Raw genomic sequence first — 19,562 nt, 5'->3', positions numbered from 1 at the left:
CTCCTGAAGTGTTTTCTATCAAGCTAGCTTCTTGTTTACTATCAGTCCTTCAATGGGCTATTAGCCTCCCTTTTGTCCCGGGCTCACTCTCCTTCCTGTGAAACTGATTAGCATCCGAATGCCCTGGGGTTCAAAACTCCATTATAAACCACAGGAAGATTGAACCTTAACCCTCCATTCCTGTTTAAAGAAGGTCTTCCGTTTTTACAAAAAAAACAAAATTAGCCTCTTTAACTTTCAAATCCTGTTTTCTCCCTGCTTAGAATCTTCACCTCACGGTCTTCAAACGAGCGATTAGAGGCTTTAAGATGAAGATGCACGGCGCTCTGTGGTCCTGAACTTGCATGTCTTCTGTGCTGATAGAGCCTCTTGTGCAGAAGCCGTTTAGTCTCTTCAAAAACAGGAGTTAAAAGAGGCTGTTTTTGTATTTAAAAAAAAGAAAGAACATCGTTAAAGGAATGGAGGGTTAAGATTCAATCTTCCTGTTGTTTTTGACTAGTGACAAATAAACCTTCAGATGCATGTTTTGAAAAGCTCCTCCTTCGTTATAACCACTATTTTGTAGTAAATGGAGTAAATGTAGAGTAAAAGTGTTGAGAGTTTGATTAGAATAAACTACAGGCCTAAAACAAGCGCGGTCTGTTGTTGTGCGCCGGTGCTCTTGCTAATCCACTTTTGTTTTAGTGATGTTTTTCATTGCTTGAGGCCGACACGTGCTTATTGTATGACTTTGTATTGTGGTGATCTGTCAGCCGATTGTTTATTGATATTTTAATGATTATGTTACTGTGTTTGTCGTCAGGCTCGCCCCCTTGTGTTCGGTTTCTTTTGGCCTCAGAAGTGTTATAGAACAGTACTGGCACCTCGTGCTCGGAGCAGAAAGTTCCAAACCAAATATAGACTCGGGTTTTACTGTGCGTGAATGAACATTATTAACATTATTACATTACTGTTTACATAATTACACGTAATAATGTTAATTGTTGGAAATGCTATCCAACACTGGAGACTATTGACCAGAAAAATTACAAAGTGCACCTTTTACACAAATGTACAGACAAATTTGAATGATGTAATACGAAATAGGGGACAATTAGTGTGGTGGACGGTTTACGTACCACAAAAGTGTCTAATAGTGCAGATATTTCGTCAGCAGCGGATCTGCCGCAGGAAAGTTTGTGTTTCCTGTATTTTCCGCCTCTCCAGCTTTGTTTTCCCGCCCTGAAAATGACAATTCAACTATATTGTTTAGTTTTTAAGGTGAATAAACTGACACAACCATGTGCGCGTCTCTACCACGTTCCAATACGTGTGATTTCACCGCCTCTTCTTGGATGTGCAGTCCCGCTGGTGACCGCTAGATGTGACCAAAGACCATGGATCTATTATAATATCAGGCCAAAGACGGCCAAAGACTGGCGGTTTTCTCACAAATCCATCCGCGTTTGGCTCACCGGGGGCGTGTCCTGAGCGCAGAGCAGTGCACTGTGGGAGAACGAGTCCGTTGCCCCGCGAGCGTGAGGTTAAAAGCCTCAACAAAAGACTACATTACCCAGCGACAGGCGCGCGTGGGCGTGGTTCCGGCGCGTGACTGGGACCGTTGGGCAGAGTACAAGGGCAGCGCAGAGGTGAACCCTTCCGCCGCGCGCGACTCATCTTCGTGCACCCCGAGTCCGCGCAGGAACAACCGGCCGCATCACGCTCGTCCACGCCGCATCACGCCGCATCACTGCAATGGTAAGACGCGCCGACAATCATTTAAACGCATTTTATCAACCTTTGCGAAACGAGATGAGTCGACTTTCCCGCAGCGTGACATTGACAAACATTAAGGATGGTGACCGTGATTAAAGGAGTGACGCGCGAGGGCCTCACGTGAGCAGTTTTGAGCCACGACGTTAAAGCACTTTTTGCGCTACGTTGCCACAAAAAAAAATTAAAGAAAAAAATAAGAACGGGACATTTTTTGGCGTCGTTTTTACGTGGGATTCCTCTACGTACATATTGTTTCTTTTGCCTCCATCTTTAACCAGGGTGGCGTGGCACGCGCGTCATCATCGTCCTGACTCTGGGCATTGACCAATCGGAGCAGGCCGTGCAAAAACCGTTCCAGATGGATTAGTCCGTGAAACGTCATAAAATGGTGCAAAATCACGTCGTCGCCGTCTCGTGATGCGCGTGATTGTTTGGAGTGTGGATGTGGACAAACTATAAATGCAAGTGGGAACAGGAAAACGAGTTGAATTTACAAATATCATCATATGAAATCTTCTGTAGATTGCATTAAATAAGTGTAAGGCTGAATTGTATTAAAAGTTGATTCATCGTGCAATGTTTTCATGCAAAACTAATGCATTTTAGGTGTAAAAATGTCAAAAATTGAGGATAAATGGGACTTATAAATCTGAATAATTGATATAGGCAGGTGTAAATGCCTTTCTAAGGATGACTGTGGATTAAATGAAAGAATATGACTTATTTAGGCGCAGATTGGACACTTTGGTTGTTTCCAGGTGAAAACTGACCATAAAGAATCAAGTTTTAAGTGGAATTTTGTCACAAATCCTGCTATTTTTAATGGGCCTTTTGCTTTTTGTAATTTCCCTGTTATTGCTGTTACAGGCCTGGTCTTCTACAATATCAACCTTTTGCATGTTTGGTCAGAATAAAGCAATCAATTGACCTCTGCCCTTTTTATAATCTACGATCTGAAAACAACTCTCAACTCCTTAACACAGTATCTTTTAATCGACCTTTGAATTGAACACTATAAATGCCAAAACTAATTGTACTCTGACTGCTTAAATGTTGCTTTTTTTTTAACTTCTTGGTGCATATGGTGTCTTTAGCTGAACGCCTGGGCTGAAAACAAAAGATTAAACTCTTTTTTTTGGTCTCGTGCTCGGTGAATTAAACAAGTCATGTCGCATTTGCTCTGTCCTTTCCTCAACCTTCACTCACAAGGTCGTTGTAGTGTTTATTTGAAGTGCAGTCGATGGAGGCCGGGTGCTTAGAGATCGAGCTGCAGGTATTTGACATTTGAATATTAGTTTAGAATAGAAACAGTTGCAGATGATGTTAAACTTGTCCTGGTCATAAGACACTATATCTATCTAATATATATTTTTTCAAATGGTCAGCAAAGGCATCCATAATGAAATGTAATCCACAGAAGTGACGCAAAAAACGCGACACGCTTAACCGGATATTACGTAGCCCATGTCAACAAGGCGTGTCCCGCGTTATCCGTCCTGAACGCAGAAAATGTCTCCTGAATCGTGACGACGCCCTTCGTATAACCGCATCTAACGCACGTTCATCACGGCGAGTAGAGCGGACTTTCCTGATCGTTCAAACCGAAGCCAGAGCAGAAGTAAACACTCGGTCACGGGGCCGGGTCAGGGGGCCGGTTCTGCCATCTTGAATGTTTTGGAACGGGGGTGAAGAGCTACTTCCGTATCTCAGTGTGACGCGTTAAAACCTCCGCCTGGGATTGGACGGGTAAATGAATGAAAGACGACTTCATTGGCTCTGACTCGGGTTCCAAACCCTTACGCACTCGAACAGAATGTGGGCGAGGCTGGCGCGTCAGGCAATAAGAATGTATGATCTTAAAATATTTATTTGCATAGTCTCCAATGATATCCAGATGATATTTTCACAAAGCGTCAGAAATGTGATAAAACGTGCCCCAAGTGTCACGTGTCATGCAAAATGTGAACGATCCCATGAAAAATGAATCACAAACGACAGAAATATCATTGAACCCTTGTTTGGGACCGTCCACTAGACGTCTCTTATATGGGTTAACTTTATTACATTTTTTGCCTGTCTTCAAAACAACAATTGAAATGGTATCAATTTAGCGATACAACTTTCTCCTCTATTGTAATTTTAATTGTCCTATTGGTCTTGTAAATACATAATTTTCATAGTGTTTTAATGTGAATTTGCCGTATATAAAAAGCGTACAGTCTGTCGGGTATCGCAAAGTTGAATATTAATAAAGACTGTATAAAAGCATCATTAAGGTTAAACAAAGTAATATGTCGGTTTGCCGTAACCCGACCGACCCGGTATGAAACTAGCCAACTGAGAAAATATCAATCTTTTATTTTTCAATTATTTCGCCGACTCACCGACCGGCCTTTCCTAAACCGCCGTGTCGGATATTTTTATCACGTTGGCAAACCTGTCTTTCACCCCAAAGGACTGATAACGCACCGCCCAACGCATGTGCGACTTCATATTCAGTCCTCCACATGCGTCTGTAACAAAACAGAACACACATAGATGTCTTTATACAAAAGGTCGATTTGAAATATCTTGTGTTTGTACCCGCTGCTTGCCGGTGTTTTTGAACTCTCGCTGTGATTCGGTTTGTGTTTTTTGTGTCGCAGCCTGAACCAATCCGTGTGGTCGTCACCGGCGCTGCTGGTCAAATCGCCTACGCGCTGCTCTACAGCATCGCCAAGGGAGATGTGTTCGGCCAGGACCAGGTAAAGCACCCTAAACCTCACATCTGAACTCAAACTCTCGTCCCCGGCGAAGGCCTGGACGTGGGGAATGAAAGTAACCACGATATCGATACCGTTTGATGACGAACTCGTCCAATTTGGGTGATTTTTGTTTGAGATTTGCGATGGGTTTTCAAATAGGTGTGTTTTAAAGTCTTAAGGCGTGTTGTGTTGAACGCCAAGGGCACTTTAGTGAGTGTAAAAATCATTGTAGTCCTGATAACAAAACGTCAAACTCTCCATACTAAAGGAATACACTAGATTTCAGTTCCTCTGCTTGACAGTTCCTCCTCTGCTGGTTGACAGTTCCTCCTCTGCTGCTTGACAGTTCCTCCTCTGCTGCTTGACAGTTCCTCCTCTGCTGCTTGACAGTTCCTCCTCTGCTGCTTGACAGTTCCTCCTCCTCCTCTGCTTGACAGTTCCTCCTCCTCCTCTGCTTGACAGTTCCTCCTCCTCCTCTGCTTGACAGTTCCTCCTCCTCCTCTGCTTGACAGTTCCTCCTCCTCCTCTGCTTGACAGTTCCTCCTCCTCCTCTGCTTGACAGTTCCTCCTCCTCCTCTGCTTGACAGTTCCTCCTCTGCTTGACAGTTCCTCCTCTGCTTGACAGTTCCTCCTCCTCCTCTGCTTGACAGTTCCTCCTCCTCCTCTGCTTGACAGTTCCTCCTCCTCCTCTGCTTGACAGTTCCTCCTCCTCTTCTGCTTGACAGTTCCTCCTCTGCTGCTTGATAGTTCCTCCTCCTCCTCCTCTGCTTGACAGTTCCTCCTCCTCTTCTGCTTGACAGTTCCTCCTCCTCTTCTGCTTGACAGTTCCTCCTCCTCTTCTGCTTGACAGTTCCTCCTCCTCTTCTGCTTGACAGTTCCTCCTCCTCTTCTGCTTGACAGTTCCTCCTCCTCTTCTGCTTGACAGTTCCTCCTCCTCTTCTGCTTGACAGTTGCTCCTGCTCTGCTTGACAGTTCCTCCTCTGCTGCTTGACAGTTCCTCCTCTGCTGCTTGACAGTTCCTCCTCCTCCGCTGCTTGACAGTTCCTCCTCCTCCTCTGCTTGACAGTTCCTCTGCTTGACAGTTCCTCCTCCTCCTCTGCTTGACAGTTCCTCCTCCTCCTCTGCTTGACAGTTCCTCCTCCTCCTCTGCTTGACAGTTCCTCCTCCTCCTCTGCTTGACAGTTCCTCCTCTGCTTGACAGTTCCTCCTCCTCCTCTGCTTGACAGTTCCTCCTCTGCTTGACAGTTCCTCCTCCTCCTCTGCTTGACAGTTCCTCCTCCTCTTCTGCTTGACAGTTCCTCCTCTGCTGCTTGATAGTTCCTCCTCCTCCTCCTCTGCTTGACAGTTCCTCCTCCTCTTCTGCTTGACAGTTCCTCCTCCTCTTCTGCTTGACAGTTCCTCCTCCTCTTCTGCTTGACAGTTCCTCCTCCTCTTCTGCTTGACAGTTCCTCCTCCTCTTCTGCTTGACAGTTCCTCCTCCTCTTCTGCTTGACAGTTGCTCCTGCTCTGCTTGACAGTTCCTCCTCTGCTGCTTGACTGTTCCTCCTCCTCCTCTGCTTGACAGTTCCTCCTCCTCCTCTGCTTGACAGTTCCTCCTCCTCTTCTGCTTGACAGTTCCTCCTCCTCTTCTGCTTGACAGTTCCTCCTCCTCTTCTGCTTGACAGTTCCTCCTCCTCTTCTGCTTGACAGTTCCTCCTCCTCTTCTGCTTGACAGTTCCTCCTCCTCTTCTGCTTGACAGTTCCTCCTCCTCTTCTGCTTGACAGTTCCTCCTCCTCTTCTGCTTGACAGTTCCTCCTCCTCTTCTGCTTGACAGTTGCTCCTGCTCTGCTTGACAGTTCCTCCTCCTCTTCTGCTTGACAGTTGCTCCTGCTCTGCTTGACAGTTCCTCCTCTGCTGCTTGACAGTTCCTCCTCCTCCTCTGCTTGACAGTTCCTCCTCCTCCTCTGCTTGACAGTTCCTCCTCCTCCTCTGCTTGACAGTTCCTCTTCTGCTTGACAGTTCCTCCTCCTCTTCTGCTTGACAGTTCCTCCTCCTCTTCTGCTTGACAGTTCCTCCTCCTCTTCTGCTTGACAGTTCCTCCTCCTCTTCTGCTTGACAGTTCCTCCTCCTCTTCTGCTTGACAGTTCCTCCTCCTCTTCTGCTTGACAGTTCCTCCTCTGCTGCTTGACTGTTCCTCCTCCTCCTCTGCTTGACAGTTCCTCCTCTTCCTCCTTTTTTTTTAGTTTCAGTTTAGACCACAGAATTGATATTCTCAACAAAAAATATACATGATTTTTTTTTATTCTTGAAAAAGTATCAATACTCTTTAAAAAAACATTTAGTATCAACCCTTGTCATAATTCATATTTTGATGGCCTTTATCTGGATTCTAAAATGCATGCAAAAAGAGGCTTTTATAACACAAAAATCCAAATGTCAATACTACGCTTCATCTGTAAATCTCTAGAATCCGTTGATTGTCTTTACTCGGTTTATATTGTATTTAATAATAATTGTCTGACTAGTCGACTATTTAAATGCTCATTAGGACTCCAACATTTACACAACATCAGCTGAGCCTCTTCACTGCAGTGCATGCTGGGCAATTACTCTGGCGTTGCATAACTGGGTCATGCATGTTTTATGTCGCGAGTGGATCTGGTTCAGTCTCATGTTTCAGCTCAACTGTTTTATTCAAATGGTTCTTCCTGATGGTGCGACGTGTGTCGGGACAAGAACGTGGAACCAGAACCGGGATCCAAACGCTACGACGCTACTCACTCGTTCCGTCTGTAAATGGAACGTTACGTTGGCGACAGGGCGTGGCCTCCATTGTTTCATAAGTGTTGGACCTGATGAATGTGCAGTGAATCTAAATCCACTTTTGGCTGGACTCTGCTTGACAGTTCCTCCTCCTCTGCTGCTTGACAGTTCCTCCTCCTCTGCTGCTTGACAGTTCCTCCTCCTCTGCTGCTTGACAGTTCCTCCTCCTCTGCTGCTTGACAGTTCCTCCTCCTCTGCTGCTTGACAGTTCCTCCTCCTCTGTTGCTTGACAGTTCCTCCTCCTCCTCCTCTGCTTGACAATTCCTCCTCTTCCGCTTGACAGTTCCTTCTCCTCCTCCTCCTCCTCCTCCTCTGCTTGACAGTTCCTTCTCCTCCTCCTCCTCCTCCTCCTCCTCCTCCTCTGCTTGACAATTCCTCCTCTTCCGCTTGACAGTTCCTTCTCCTCCTCCTCCTCCTCTGCTTGACAATTCCTCCTCTTCCGCTTGACAGTTCCTTCTCCTCCTCCTCCTCCTCCTCCTCCTCCTCCTCCTCTGCTTGACAGCTCCTCCTCCTCTGCTTGACAGCTCCTCCTCCTCTGCTGCTTGACAGTTCCTCCTCCTCTGCTGCTTGACAGTTCCTCCTCTTCTGCTGCTTGACAGTTCCTCCTCCTCTGCTGCTTGACAGTTCCTCCTCCTCCCCCTCTGCTTGACAGTTCCTCCTCTGCTTGACAGTTCCTCCTCTGCTTGACAATTCCTCCTCTTCCGCTTGACAGTTCCTCCTCCTCCTCCTCTGCTTGACAGTAGTTCCTCCTCTGCTTGACAGTAGCTCCTTCTCCTCCTCCTCCCCTGCTTGACAGTAGTTCCTCCTCTGCTTGACAGCAGCTCCTCCTCTGCTTGACAGTAGCAGCTCCTCCTCCTCCTCTGCTTGACAGTAGTTCCTCCTCTGCTTGACAGTTCCTCCTCCTCCTCTGCTTGACAGTAGTTCCTCCTCTGCTTGACAGTAGTTCCTCCTCTGCTTGACAGTAGCAGCTCCTCCTCCTCCTCTGCTTTGACAGTAGCTCCTTCTCCTCCTCCTCCCCTGCTTTGACAGTAGCTCCTTCTCCTCCTCCTCCCCTGCTTGACAGTAGTTCCTCCTCTGCTTGACAGTAGTTCCTCCTCTGCTTGACAGTAGTTCCTCCTCTGCTTGACAGTAGCTCCTCCTCCTCCTCTGCTTTGACAGTAGTTCCTCCTCTGCTTGACAGTAGCTCCTCCTCCTCCTCTGCTTTGACAGTAGCTCCTCCTCCTCCTCTGCTTTGACAGTAGCTCCTCCTCCTCTGCTTTGACAGTAGCTCCTCCTCCTCCTCCTCTTCCTCTGCTTGACAGTAGCTCCTCCTCCTCCTCTGCTTTGACAGAAGCTCCTCCTCCTCCTCTGCTTGACAGTAGTTCCTCCTGCTTGACAGTTCCTCCTCTTGTCACGGGAGTAAATAGATGCACACGCTGGACATTGAAGACATTGAAGTTCTTGGTCTCGGTGGATCAAGGCTGAGCTGCCAGTGCCACATGTCGAGAGTGTAGAAGGTCAAAGGTTATGAAAATGCACCATGTGTGTGTCTGCCGTCGACTCGCCATAAATCAACTGACGTCATTGGCCACAAAGTCCAGACTCTTGGCGTGGAATGGTTCTTGCTTTAGACAAAGATTTGTTGTTGTCGTTGTCTGTCCGTTTGAGAACTAAAAAAAAAACAAATGGAGAAATTAATAAATATGCAAAACCAAGGCTATAAAATTAAGGCTATAATAGTCAGCGTAGGCATGCCCAAACTACGGCCCGCGGGCCAAATGCGGCCCTCAGACCAATTTTTGGCGGCCCTCCAGCTTCGTCCAAACAACAAAACGTGGTACTTTTTACTGTAATTTGGACGACTTCAAGCATTTTGATGTCATAACAAACTATTATTAATGTTCCAAGTGGTATTAAAGGTGTGGAGGCTCAACCAAACTATGTCAAATGCAACATTTTGAAGAATTCACTTTCAAATTCGATTGGGTTGTGTGTGCTCCATACAAGTTTCGGTCCTGGTTTAATGGGAGGGATTCCTGGATAATAGTATTACAAAACTATAAATAAATACACTAAAAGTCTTGAGCTTTTGTCCTTTTTTTTTTTTTTTTTTTTCTGGAGTGGTTTTGCTTCATTAATTTATTCAAGGATTTTTTAGATTGAAACGTCGTTGACATATTGTAACCGCCGCGGCTTCAAAACGAGTACGACACTTCTTGCATGACTAATGTTTCATTTTCTACGTCTCTCATCGTCTTTAACATGTTGTTGTTGTTTCTTCCGCAGCCGATTGTCCTGATCCTGCTGGACATCCCGCCCATGCTGCCGGTGCTGGACGGCGTGGTGATGGAGCTGCAGGACTGCGCCCTCCCTCTGCTCCGGGGTGAGGCCTCCCATGTCATGACCGGGCCAATAAAGGCGTGCGCGTCTGCTGAAAGGGGCGGCGCACGGACAGTTTATGACTCATGTATCTGAGCAGGTGCACGGAAAGGGTCGAATATTACACGTAGTACAAAGTGAAGCAGTCATTTAACAGAACAAGTCACATTAGCTGGATCAATGTGGGTGATTGTCACGAATATATCATTTTTAAAGGGGCAGGGCACAGTTTATGACTCATGTATCTGAGCAGGTGCACACAAAAGGTCAAATATTAATTACACGTAGTACAAATCCTACAAAAGATTCAGCTCAAAGTGAAGCATTAAAACATTTAACGGTGTAAACACAGTCACATTAGCTGGATTAATGCAGGTGATTGTCAAGAATATATCATTTTAATAACTGAGCTGGTTTTGGTGGTTTGGAAGAGCTGTAAAGTGAGATATACAAACGGTCTCGGACTCATTTACTCCAGAAGTTTGTCTTTTGTAAACCTGGATAAAGGAGCCTTCAGTCTCGTGGGTTTTACCTGCTTAAATGACTAAATAAAAAGCTCTCAAACGCGGTTAAAACCATGAATATACTTCACATGCATCTGCCTCTGTCTCTATCTCCTGCTTTATGAGGAGGGGGAGGGAGGGAGGAGGTGTGGTGCGTGCGAGCCCTCTGATTGGTCCGTTATTGAGGTCGCGCAGCAGCCAATGGCAGCAGAGGCGGGACAACAATGCGAGGAGTAAAGTTCGGTCCGATACGAGGACGAGTTCAGAGCGTTATCTGCACCAGTGAAAGACGTGAAACTGGGCCTGGAGAAACGCCGCGATAGCAAAGGGCAAAGGTCGTGGATGTTTAAAACCCTTTGTGACCTGCCGGAGAGTTTCACATTTGAGTCGCTACTTTGAAGTTACTTTTTGTATTTTAAATGACTCAAATGCCCAATAAAACAAATATTCCACTTTTTATATGTATATTTTTCCCAAATACTGTCCCCCGTCGTCCCTCGCTCCTAAACTACTGTCCCCCGTCGTCCCTCGCTCCTAAACTACTGTCCCCCGTCGTCCCTCGCTCCTAAACTACTGTCCCCCGTCGTCCCTCGCTCCTAAACTACTGTCCCCCGTCGTCCCTCGCTCCTCCTAAACTACTGTCCCCCGTCGTCCCTCGCTCCTCCTAAACTACTGTCCCCCGTCGTCCCTCTCTCCTCCTAAACTACTGTCCCCCGTCGTCCCTCGCTCCTCCTGAACTACTGTCCCCCGTCGTCCCTCGCTCCTCCTAAACTACTGTCCCCCGTCGTCCCTCGCTCCTCCTGAACTACTGTCCCCCGTCGTCCCTCGCTCCTCCTAAACTACTGTCCCCCGTCGTCCCTCGCTCCTCCTAAACTACTGTCCCCCGTCGTCCCTCGCTCCTCCTAAACTACTGTCCCCCGTCGTCCCTCGCTCCTCCTGAACTACTGTCCCCCGTCGTCCCTCGCTCCTCCTAAACTACTGTCCCCCGTCGTCCCTCGCGCCTCCTAAACTCCTTTCCTGTGTCGTCCCTCAGAGGTGATCCCCACAGACAAGGTGGAGGTGGGCTTCAAAGACATCGACGCCGCCATCTTGGTGGGTTCCATGCCCAGGAAGGAGGGCATGGAGAGGAAGGACCTGCTCAAGGCCAACGTCGCCATCTTCAAGACCCAGGGAGCAGCGCTGGACAAGTACGCCAAGAAGACCGTCAGGGTACGCTATGAAAGACACACTGAGTGAAGGGGAGGAAGTGTCTGTGTCTGGACAAGACACTTGGGCAATAAACCATTGTGTAGTAGTCGACTTGTCAAATGGTTATGTCTGTTGTAAATGGACAGAGTCTTGCCAGGAATCCTTACGATGTCGAAGTACAGTGGACACTTTTGACTTTACAGTTAAAGGACCTGATTTTCACTGTTTTCAAACTTAGAAAAAACTATATGTATGTAAAATCTGCCCCAACAGATGCATCGTAAACGCATCTATTCTTTCTCTACATCTAAATCTAAAGTGTTTTGTTCTCCGAGAAGCAGGAAGTGCGCCGCTAGCATGCTAAAGTTTGTTAGCTTCACCCGGGACGGCAAAACTCTCACACTCGTGAAAAGTGCTCATTAAACTCATGATGGTGAATATTTCGGATGCCCAGAATGCAATAGTGAGTTCAGTTCTGTTTTTTCACGTTTCACATCCGTAATATCAGGTACAGCCTCTTTTAACTGCAGTAAAGTGAACAGGTGTCTGTACTTAAATATAGGACCAATTTCTGAACATTTTACATACTTTGTTCCTTAAGCACTTCACTTCCTTCCTGACTTTTGAAAGAAGTTTGAATTATGATCCCAAGCACTGAAAAACTGGAATCCAAAGCATTTCTTTTCACTGGATTTAAAGGGTTTAGACGTAAGACTCATGAGGAAGGGATATGTAGTTCTCTGCAGCGGTAGATGATTGTAATGCACACGTAACTTACACCTTTCTGTGTTTTGGAAACTGCTTTTTCTATTAAACATGCAGTAGCAAATTGAAGGACATGAAAGCGCTTGGTCAATGTGAACACTTTGATCGAGTGGATTTCCCTTTACTCCAAAAGCGCTGATGAAAGTTCCTGTGGACGTTTGTGTTGTAAGTCCACAGCACGAGGTCAAAGGTCAAGGCCTCACATGATGCGTCTGAGGAGGAAAGGAAAGATTATTTGTGACATTTGTGACAGGAAAAAGGGAGAACTTTATAATGGTGTGTAGCAGTTTTTAAGTGTTTTTGTTGTTTTTATAGAGCCGTTGTCCAGCAAGTCGTCTCCTTTTGAAATATCCCAGTTGTGTGACGTTAAAAAGTAGAACTCTGTGATCTTCTGTGCTGTTAAGCCATTTTTATTAGCATGAAGCATTATGCCTCAAATCAGTAGTGTATTTGCAGCTCGGGCAAGCTTTTGTTTATTACCCCATGATATTACGTTACCATCCTGATCCACATCCTGATTTAGAGAACACTACGCTCATAGAAAGTAATGTGTGATTTCAATAGATCCTTTTTGATTGAGTTTGAAAACGGGAAATGTCAAAGCACAGATGCAAAAACAAGTTTAAAGACCGATAACGGCGCAAACGATTCCGAAGGTTTTTAATGTGCATCTTTGTGGAAATGAACCAGCAAACGAACACATTCCAACCAGCGTTTGAAATGCGTTTCCTCAGGTCGTCGTCGTCGGAAACCCTGCCAACACCAACTGTCTGATCGCGTCCAAATCCGCACCTTCCATCCCCAAAGAGAACTTCTCCTGCCTGACTCGCCTGGACCACAACAGGGCCTGCTCTCAGGTGACTTTGACAAACAAATGATCACACTTTTAAAAGCTCTGGGGTAGATGACGTGCCCTCTAAAGCCGTGTTTCTGTGTGAAAGCTCCTCTTTTTCTCATATTTGGTTCATTTTAAGTCCGTTTTAGCCACATCTGTCGTCCTCGGGTAAATCCTTGTTGTACAAGACTGCACCGTTGAAAGAGTCTTATTATAGACGTGGTGTGACCTGGTGGTACTGGATTTAATTGGAGTATTGTACTAACGCAGGCGTATTCACCTTCATGACCGCATTGTGTAAATGATGTACCATAACTTAAAGGAGACTTAAAAAACATGTCACGAGTAAAGTCTTGTAATTTGTTGCTCTTTAATCATTTGAATACATTCTACTGTCTTATTAAAAGGAGAATTGTGTTTTTAATCTGCAGGCAAACAGTGTCATAGTTTGTTCTCCTCAAACATCCAAAATCGGTTTATTTTAGAAAATGGGTTTGAAACCTCCAGCGCTAGAAATGGTGAAACAGTGAATTGAAAACATGAAAAGGAATGATTGAAAATGTTGCTTTTGACAGACAAGCCACAACTTAAAGGCGCAATGGACGATTTTTCGTCGATTTGAGAACTCAGGTGGAAGTGCACATGCCACTCCCCCGTGTGGACTGATACAACACACACGTGTTTGTTTATTAGCGCGACGGAGCGCATCGCATCCCTTGTCTCCTGTAGATTTTCAGAGACGGCTTGAACCCTCTTTCTCCGTCTTCATTTTGTCCCGTACACTGAGGAAACTATATTATGATAGATCAATGCGCTTAGGCACGCGGAAATGTGGGATGATCCGCACGCGGCTGCAGGTGAGCGGTAGGTGCGTTTTATGATTGATACGTGGCAGGACAAATCGGCAGTCCACGCCACGAGGAAATAAGACTCAGATTTATGCCCAAAAAATCGTCCATTCAACCTTTTAAGGTTTGCTCATTTGGACTAATTCAACAGAAAGCCTGGGGGCCAACACAAATGGGTCTTAGGGCCTTACTTGGCTCCGTGTAAAAGCTGGAGGTATATGACGTGTAGTGATAAACGGAAAAGAAGGAAATAACTACATCTGGCAGCAGACGAGCGGCGAGCTGAGGGTGAAGTGCACTTTAAAGGTGCCCTGCAGTTAACTCCACCCCCCTGCATTAGACTCCACCTCACAATCCAAAAAGCTTGTGACCTTTAGAAGCGTTAGTGCTGAGTGAGTTTCTGTTGCTGTCCTGCAGGTGGCGATGCGCTGCGGCGTCTCCTCTGAACACGTAAAGAACGTGATCATTTGGGGAAACCACTCGTCCACTCAGTATCCGGACGTGCACCACGCCAAAGTCCACCTCCAGGGGGCGGCGGTCTCAGCCTACGAAGCGGTGAAGGACGACGCCTGGCTCAAGGGAAGCTTCATCTCTGTGAGTGACACTTTACAAACGTGATTTTAAGAATGCGACTCATGACTCTTCAAATGTAATAAAGCGATGGTAGTAAGGCTGAGCAAAAGAATATGTCTGTTTGCCGTAACCCGACCGACCCGGTGTGAAACTAGCCGACTGAAAAAAAAATATCAGCATTTTGTTGAAATGTTTTTATTTTTCAATTATTTTGCCGACCGGTCTTTCCTAAACTCTGTGTCGAATATTTTTATCACGTTGATAAAGCCCATCTTTCATCCCAAAGGACCGAAAACGCATTGCGCAACACATGTGCGTCTTCATATTCAGTCCTCCACATGCTTCTGTAACGAAACAGAACGTGCGTAAGAGTCGTTATATCGCCTTTTACAAGTTAGTTTGCCTCTGTCTGCGCCACTGAAGTGTCCATAGTACATGTCACGCTCTAACACGGTGTGAAATTTGACTTGCGCAATGCATTCTGGGATTGAAACACCCCCAGCAGCGTCATCACAACAAACATGACGGCGCCCGTGTCCCCCGCATGTTCCCCCCGCTCGCCTTTGCTACCAAAATAAAGGATAATGACGTACAAAAGGTCGATTTGAAATATCTTAAAGTCGTGAGATTTAGTCTCCTGATCGGGTTGCAACCCCTGGACTGTTGAAGCCTCCTGACCCCTGGAATGTCGAAGCCTCTTGACCCCTGGACTGTTGAAGCCTCCTGACCCCTGGACTGTTGAAGCCTCCTGACCCCTGGCGGTCACTCCGAATCAAAAAATGGCAACATTTGGATCTTTTTTTTTTTGCCTTCAAAGTAAAATAAAAAACAGAATTGTCCCTGAAGCGCCTGTGTGATCCTCATGCTTTGTGTTTATGGAGGTACAATCCTCTTTAACGTGTTATTTCCCTCCTCTTCAGACTGTGCAGCTGCGCGGTGCAGCCGTGATCAAGGCCCGGAAACTGTCCAGCGCCATGTCGGCCGCTAAAGCCATCTGCGACCACGTGAGGGACATCTGGTTTGGAACCAAAGAGGTCAGTCCCACTTCAGTCAGACAAGAATGTATGTCTCAAACAATATCATGGCAGTCGATCGAAACGTGCGCAAAAATAGTGAATACATTAAAAAATGAACCCCCAAAAGTACAATAAATGAATATAACCGAGTTTAAAAGGCAAAAAGAATTAAATAAAGGAAACTTGCACTTGAATCCTCCAGATGATACCCGGGGTCGGGGATGATACCCGGGGTCGGGGATGATACCCGGGGTCGGGGATGATACCCGGGGTCGGGGATGATACTCGGGGGTCGATACTCGGGGGTCGATACTCGGGGGTCGATACTCGGGGGTCGATACTCGGGGGATGATACTCGGGGGATGATACTCGGGGGTCGGGGATGATACTCGGGGGTCGGGGATGATACTCGGGGGTCGGGGATGATACTCGGGGGTCGGGATGATACTCGGGGGTCGGGATGATACTCGGGGGTCGGGGATGATACTCGGGGGATGATACTCGGGGGATGATACTCGGGGGATGATACTCGGGGGTCGGGGACGATGCTCGGGGGTCGGGGACGATGCTCGGGGGTCGGGGACGATGCTCGGGGGTCGGGGACGATGCTCGGGGGTCGGGGACGATACTCGGGGGTCGGGGACGATACTCGGGGGTCGGGGACGATACTCGGGGGTCGGGGACGATACTCGGGGGTCGGGGACGATACTCGGGGGTCGGGGATGATACTCGGGGGTCGGGGATGATACTCGGGGGATGATACTCGGGGGATGATACTCGGTCGGGGACGATGCTCGGGGGTCGGGGACGATGCTCGGGGGTCGGGGACGATGCTCGGGGGTCGGGGACGATGCTCGGGGGTTGGGGACGATGCTCGGGGACGATGCTCGGGGGTCGGGGACGATACTCGGGGGTCGGGGATGATACTCGGGGATGATACTCGGGGGTCGGGGATGATACTCGGGGGATGATACTCGGGGGTCGGGGATGATACTCGGGGGATGATACTCGGGGGTCGGGGATGATACTCGGGGGATGATACTCGTCGGTCGGTAATGATACTCGCGTCGCAGCCGAGCGCGTGTCGCTGTACTTGTTCCACAGACTTGACCCTCTTGAGGTTAAATGTTCTTTTCTCTTGCCTCAGGGCGAGTTCATCTCGATGGGAGTTCACGCCGCTGGAAACTCCTACGGGATCCCCGACGACCTCATCTACTCTTTCCCCATTCAGATCAAGGTCAGTCTGAGCGCACAACACGCGCCTCCAGCCAAACGCTGACAGAACCGTGCAATCAGTTAAAGAAATGAGCTCATTGTTGGGGTGACCAGATCCTCATAAACATGTACTTCACTATTTTGACGCTCATTCGCACCTCTTACACATCTTAGACCTGCTTTAGTCCTGCTTTAGTCCTGCTTTAGTCCTGCTTTAGTCCTGCTTTAGCCCTGCTTTAGACCTGCTTTAGACCTGCTTTAGTCCTGCTTTAGTCCTGCTTTAGTCCTGCTTTAGCCCTGCTTTAGACCTGCTTTAGTCCTGCTTTAGTCCTGCTTTAGTCCTGCTTTAGTCCTGCTTTAGTCCTGCTTTAGCCCTGCTTTAGGCCTGCTTTAGACCTGCTTTAGTCCTGCTTTAGTCCTGCTTTAGCCCTGCTTTAGACCCGCTTTAGACCCGCTTTAGACCCGCTTTAGACCCGCTTTAGACCCGCTTTAGCCCCGCCTTAGCCCCGCTTTAGTCCCGCTTTAGTCCCGCTTTAGTCCCGCTTTAGACCCGCTTTAGACCTGCTTTAGTCCTGCTTTAGCCCTGCTTTAGACCTGCTTTAGCCCTGCTTTAGTCCTGCTTTAGACCTGCTTTAGTCCTGCTTTAGACCTGCTTTAGTCCTGCTTTAGTCCTGCTTTAGTCCTGCTTTAGACCTGCTTTAGTCCTGCTTTAGCCCTGCTTTAGACCTGCTTTAGCCCTGCTTTAGACCTGCTTTAGCCCTGCTTTAGTCCTGCTTTAGACCTGCTTTAGTCCTGCTTTAGACCTGCTTTAGTCCTGCTTTAGACCTGCTTTAGTCCTGCTTTAGACCTGCTTTAGTCCTGCTTTAGCCCTGCTTTAGACCTGCTTTAGCCCTGCTTTAGACCTGCTTTAGCCCTGCTTTAGTCCTGCTTTAGACCTGCTTTAGTCCTGCTTTAGCCCTGCTTTAGTCCTGCTTTAGACCTGCTTTAGTCCTGCTTTAGACCTGCTTTAGTCCTGCTTTAGACCTGCTTTAGTCCTGCTTTAGCCCTGCTTTAGACCTGCTTTAGCCCTGCTTTAGTCCTGCTTTAGACCTGCTTTAGTCCTGCTTTAGACCTGCTTTAGTCCTGCTTTAGACCTGCTTTAGTCCCGCTTTAGTCCCGCTTTAGACCCGCTTTAGACCCGCTTTAGTCCCGCTTTAGACCTGCTTTAGCCCTGCTTTAGACCCGCTTTAGTCCCGCTTTAGCCCTGCTTTAGACCCGCTTTAGACCCGCTTTAGTCCCGCTTTAGTCCCGCTTTAGTCCCGCTTTAGTCCCGCTTTAGTCCCGCTTTAGCCCCGCTTTAGACCTGCTTTAGTCCCGCTTTAGCCCCGCTTTAGTCCCGCTTTAGTCCGGCGTAGCCAGGATCGACTGAGAGACTTCTGTCAGCGGAAGCAAGTGCATTTTTTGTGTGTTTTTGTTTATTCTAAAGCCAGATTGTCTCTATTTTTGAAACGACGATGTACAAATCCACGGCTTTGTTACATCTGCTGGGACACGGGGACTTATTGGTCATCATCATTTAGAACAAAATATTTGGAGTTTAGTGCCGCTTTCTTTGATCCTGCAGAAATCTGTGTTTTTCCACCTCCTGTGATGTTTCTTTGCCCTTTTTTCTATCGGATGAGCTTTGCTTGTCCCTGATTGGTTAATCCGCCTGTCAATCACGCCCATCGGAACTGAGATGAAAATGATGGCGAGGCTGATATTGAGAGCTCTTCCAGGCAACCAAATCCCTGTTTTATGTATTATTTTATAACTCGTTTATCCTAGAACTTATTACAACAAGCCAAGATTTAAAGTTGATTAAAAGTCTGGGGGCGGGGCTACTTTTCATAATCACTGTAAAAATTGCCAGGACCAATTCAGTGAAGACGTATGAATAAAACCAGAATATTGCCAGTGTCACTGCTTGTTTCTTCATTTACCAGCTTGGTTTCCATGACGACACTGTACAGTCACGTTCCATGTTCATTCAGCCTGTGTGAACGAGGGTCAGAGGTCAGAGTTCTGGCAATCTGCACTTGGTCATTTACTGTGAATTATGTGTGAATAAGGCTTAATTTACAGTCTTAAAACCTTCGTAATCTGCTCTGAGCGTTCTAATTCTTAAACGCACAAACTCATCGCGGTGAATAACTTTCCCTGCAGCGATTTAGCATGCGCAGATGATAAAAACCCTTTAGAATTAAACACAGAGGGCACACTGCGGTCTCATTTTGACCCCGAGAGCTTCACAATAAAGTCATTGAGCGAGGAAATGGCACATAATAGTGGTACAGTTTACAGTGTTGTTTTTTTTAATTGATGCTCAACTCTTCTCTGTTCAGAACAAGAGCTGGAAAATCGTCGACGGCCTCTCGGTCAACGACTTCTCTCGGGCCAAGATGGACGCCACGGCGGCGGAGCTGGTGGAGGAGCGCGACACGGCCCTGGACTTCCTGTCTCAGTGACTGGCCCGGGACGAGCCCAAAAGCCCCGCCTCCTCGCGCCTCTGAAGACCCCAGCGAGAGCCCGGCCTCTTCCCCTTTTTAGCTTCAACGTGAATCCTGTGTAAACGACCACGACCGGCCCCCGAGCCGAGCACTGACATGTAGATGAGAGCCGCACGTGTAAAAGAACGTGTCGTCACCAATAAAACACTGAAACTTCTAGACTACGTGTCGTGTTTTATTGAATGATTGAGAATTGAAGACTTTGCTTTTCCCCGACGCACATAAGAAGTCACATTTTGTTGGCGTTTGGCCCTAAATTGAGCCCATTTTAGTCCCGATGTGGACCTGGCTCAGTTGTTTTTAGATTTCACATTTGCATCAAACGTGGGGCTTAATACGGGACCAAAAGGAGGACCGGATCGGGACCAAAAGGAGGACCGCATCGGGACCAAAAGGAGGACCGCATCGGGACCAAAAGGAGGACCGCATCG

The 19,562-nt window shown here is 47.3% G+C and overlaps 1 protein-coding gene across 2 annotated transcripts in view; it reads left to right on the top strand.

Annotated features, from left to right (window-relative positions):
* Positions 1–19,290, top strand: part of LOC140377313 (malate dehydrogenase, cytoplasmic-like) — a 36,879-nt gene extending 17,589 nt beyond the window's left edge. Inside the window, exons 1-9 of one of the 2 annotated variants that reach the window (XM_072462681.1) lie at positions 1,658–1,737; positions 4,401–4,499; positions 9,568–9,664; positions 11,197–11,372; positions 12,851–12,973; positions 14,217–14,393; positions 15,293–15,406; positions 16,536–16,625; positions 18,967–19,290. In XM_072462681.1, the coding sequence (XP_072318782.1) occupies positions 1,735–1,737; positions 4,401–4,499; positions 9,568–9,664; positions 11,197–11,372; positions 12,851–12,973; positions 14,217–14,393; positions 15,293–15,406; positions 16,536–16,625; positions 18,967–19,089 (1,002 nt within the window). In that variant the 5' untranslated portion in view covers positions 1,658–1,734 and the 3' untranslated portion in view covers positions 19,090–19,290. Of the gene's footprint in view, positions 1–1,657; positions 1,738–4,400; positions 4,500–9,567; positions 9,665–11,196; positions 11,373–12,850; positions 12,974–14,216; positions 14,394–15,292; positions 15,407–16,535; positions 16,626–18,966 lie in introns of those variants that run through there. The other variant, XM_072462680.1, reaches the window with a different exon arrangement.
* Positions 19,291–19,562: the final 272 nt, after the last annotated feature.

This window comes from Eucyclogobius newberryi, unplaced genomic scaffold (genome assembly GCF_026437365.1).
Source record: "Eucyclogobius newberryi isolate DKJ021-1_F unplaced genomic scaffold, fEucNew1.0.hap1 SCAF_4, whole genome shotgun sequence".
Taxonomy (NCBI): Eukaryota; Metazoa; Chordata; class Actinopteri; order Gobiiformes; family Gobiidae; genus Eucyclogobius; species Eucyclogobius newberryi.
The sequence above is the reverse complement of the archived record's forward strand: the minus strand, read 5'-3'. Positions and strand labels throughout refer to the sequence as shown.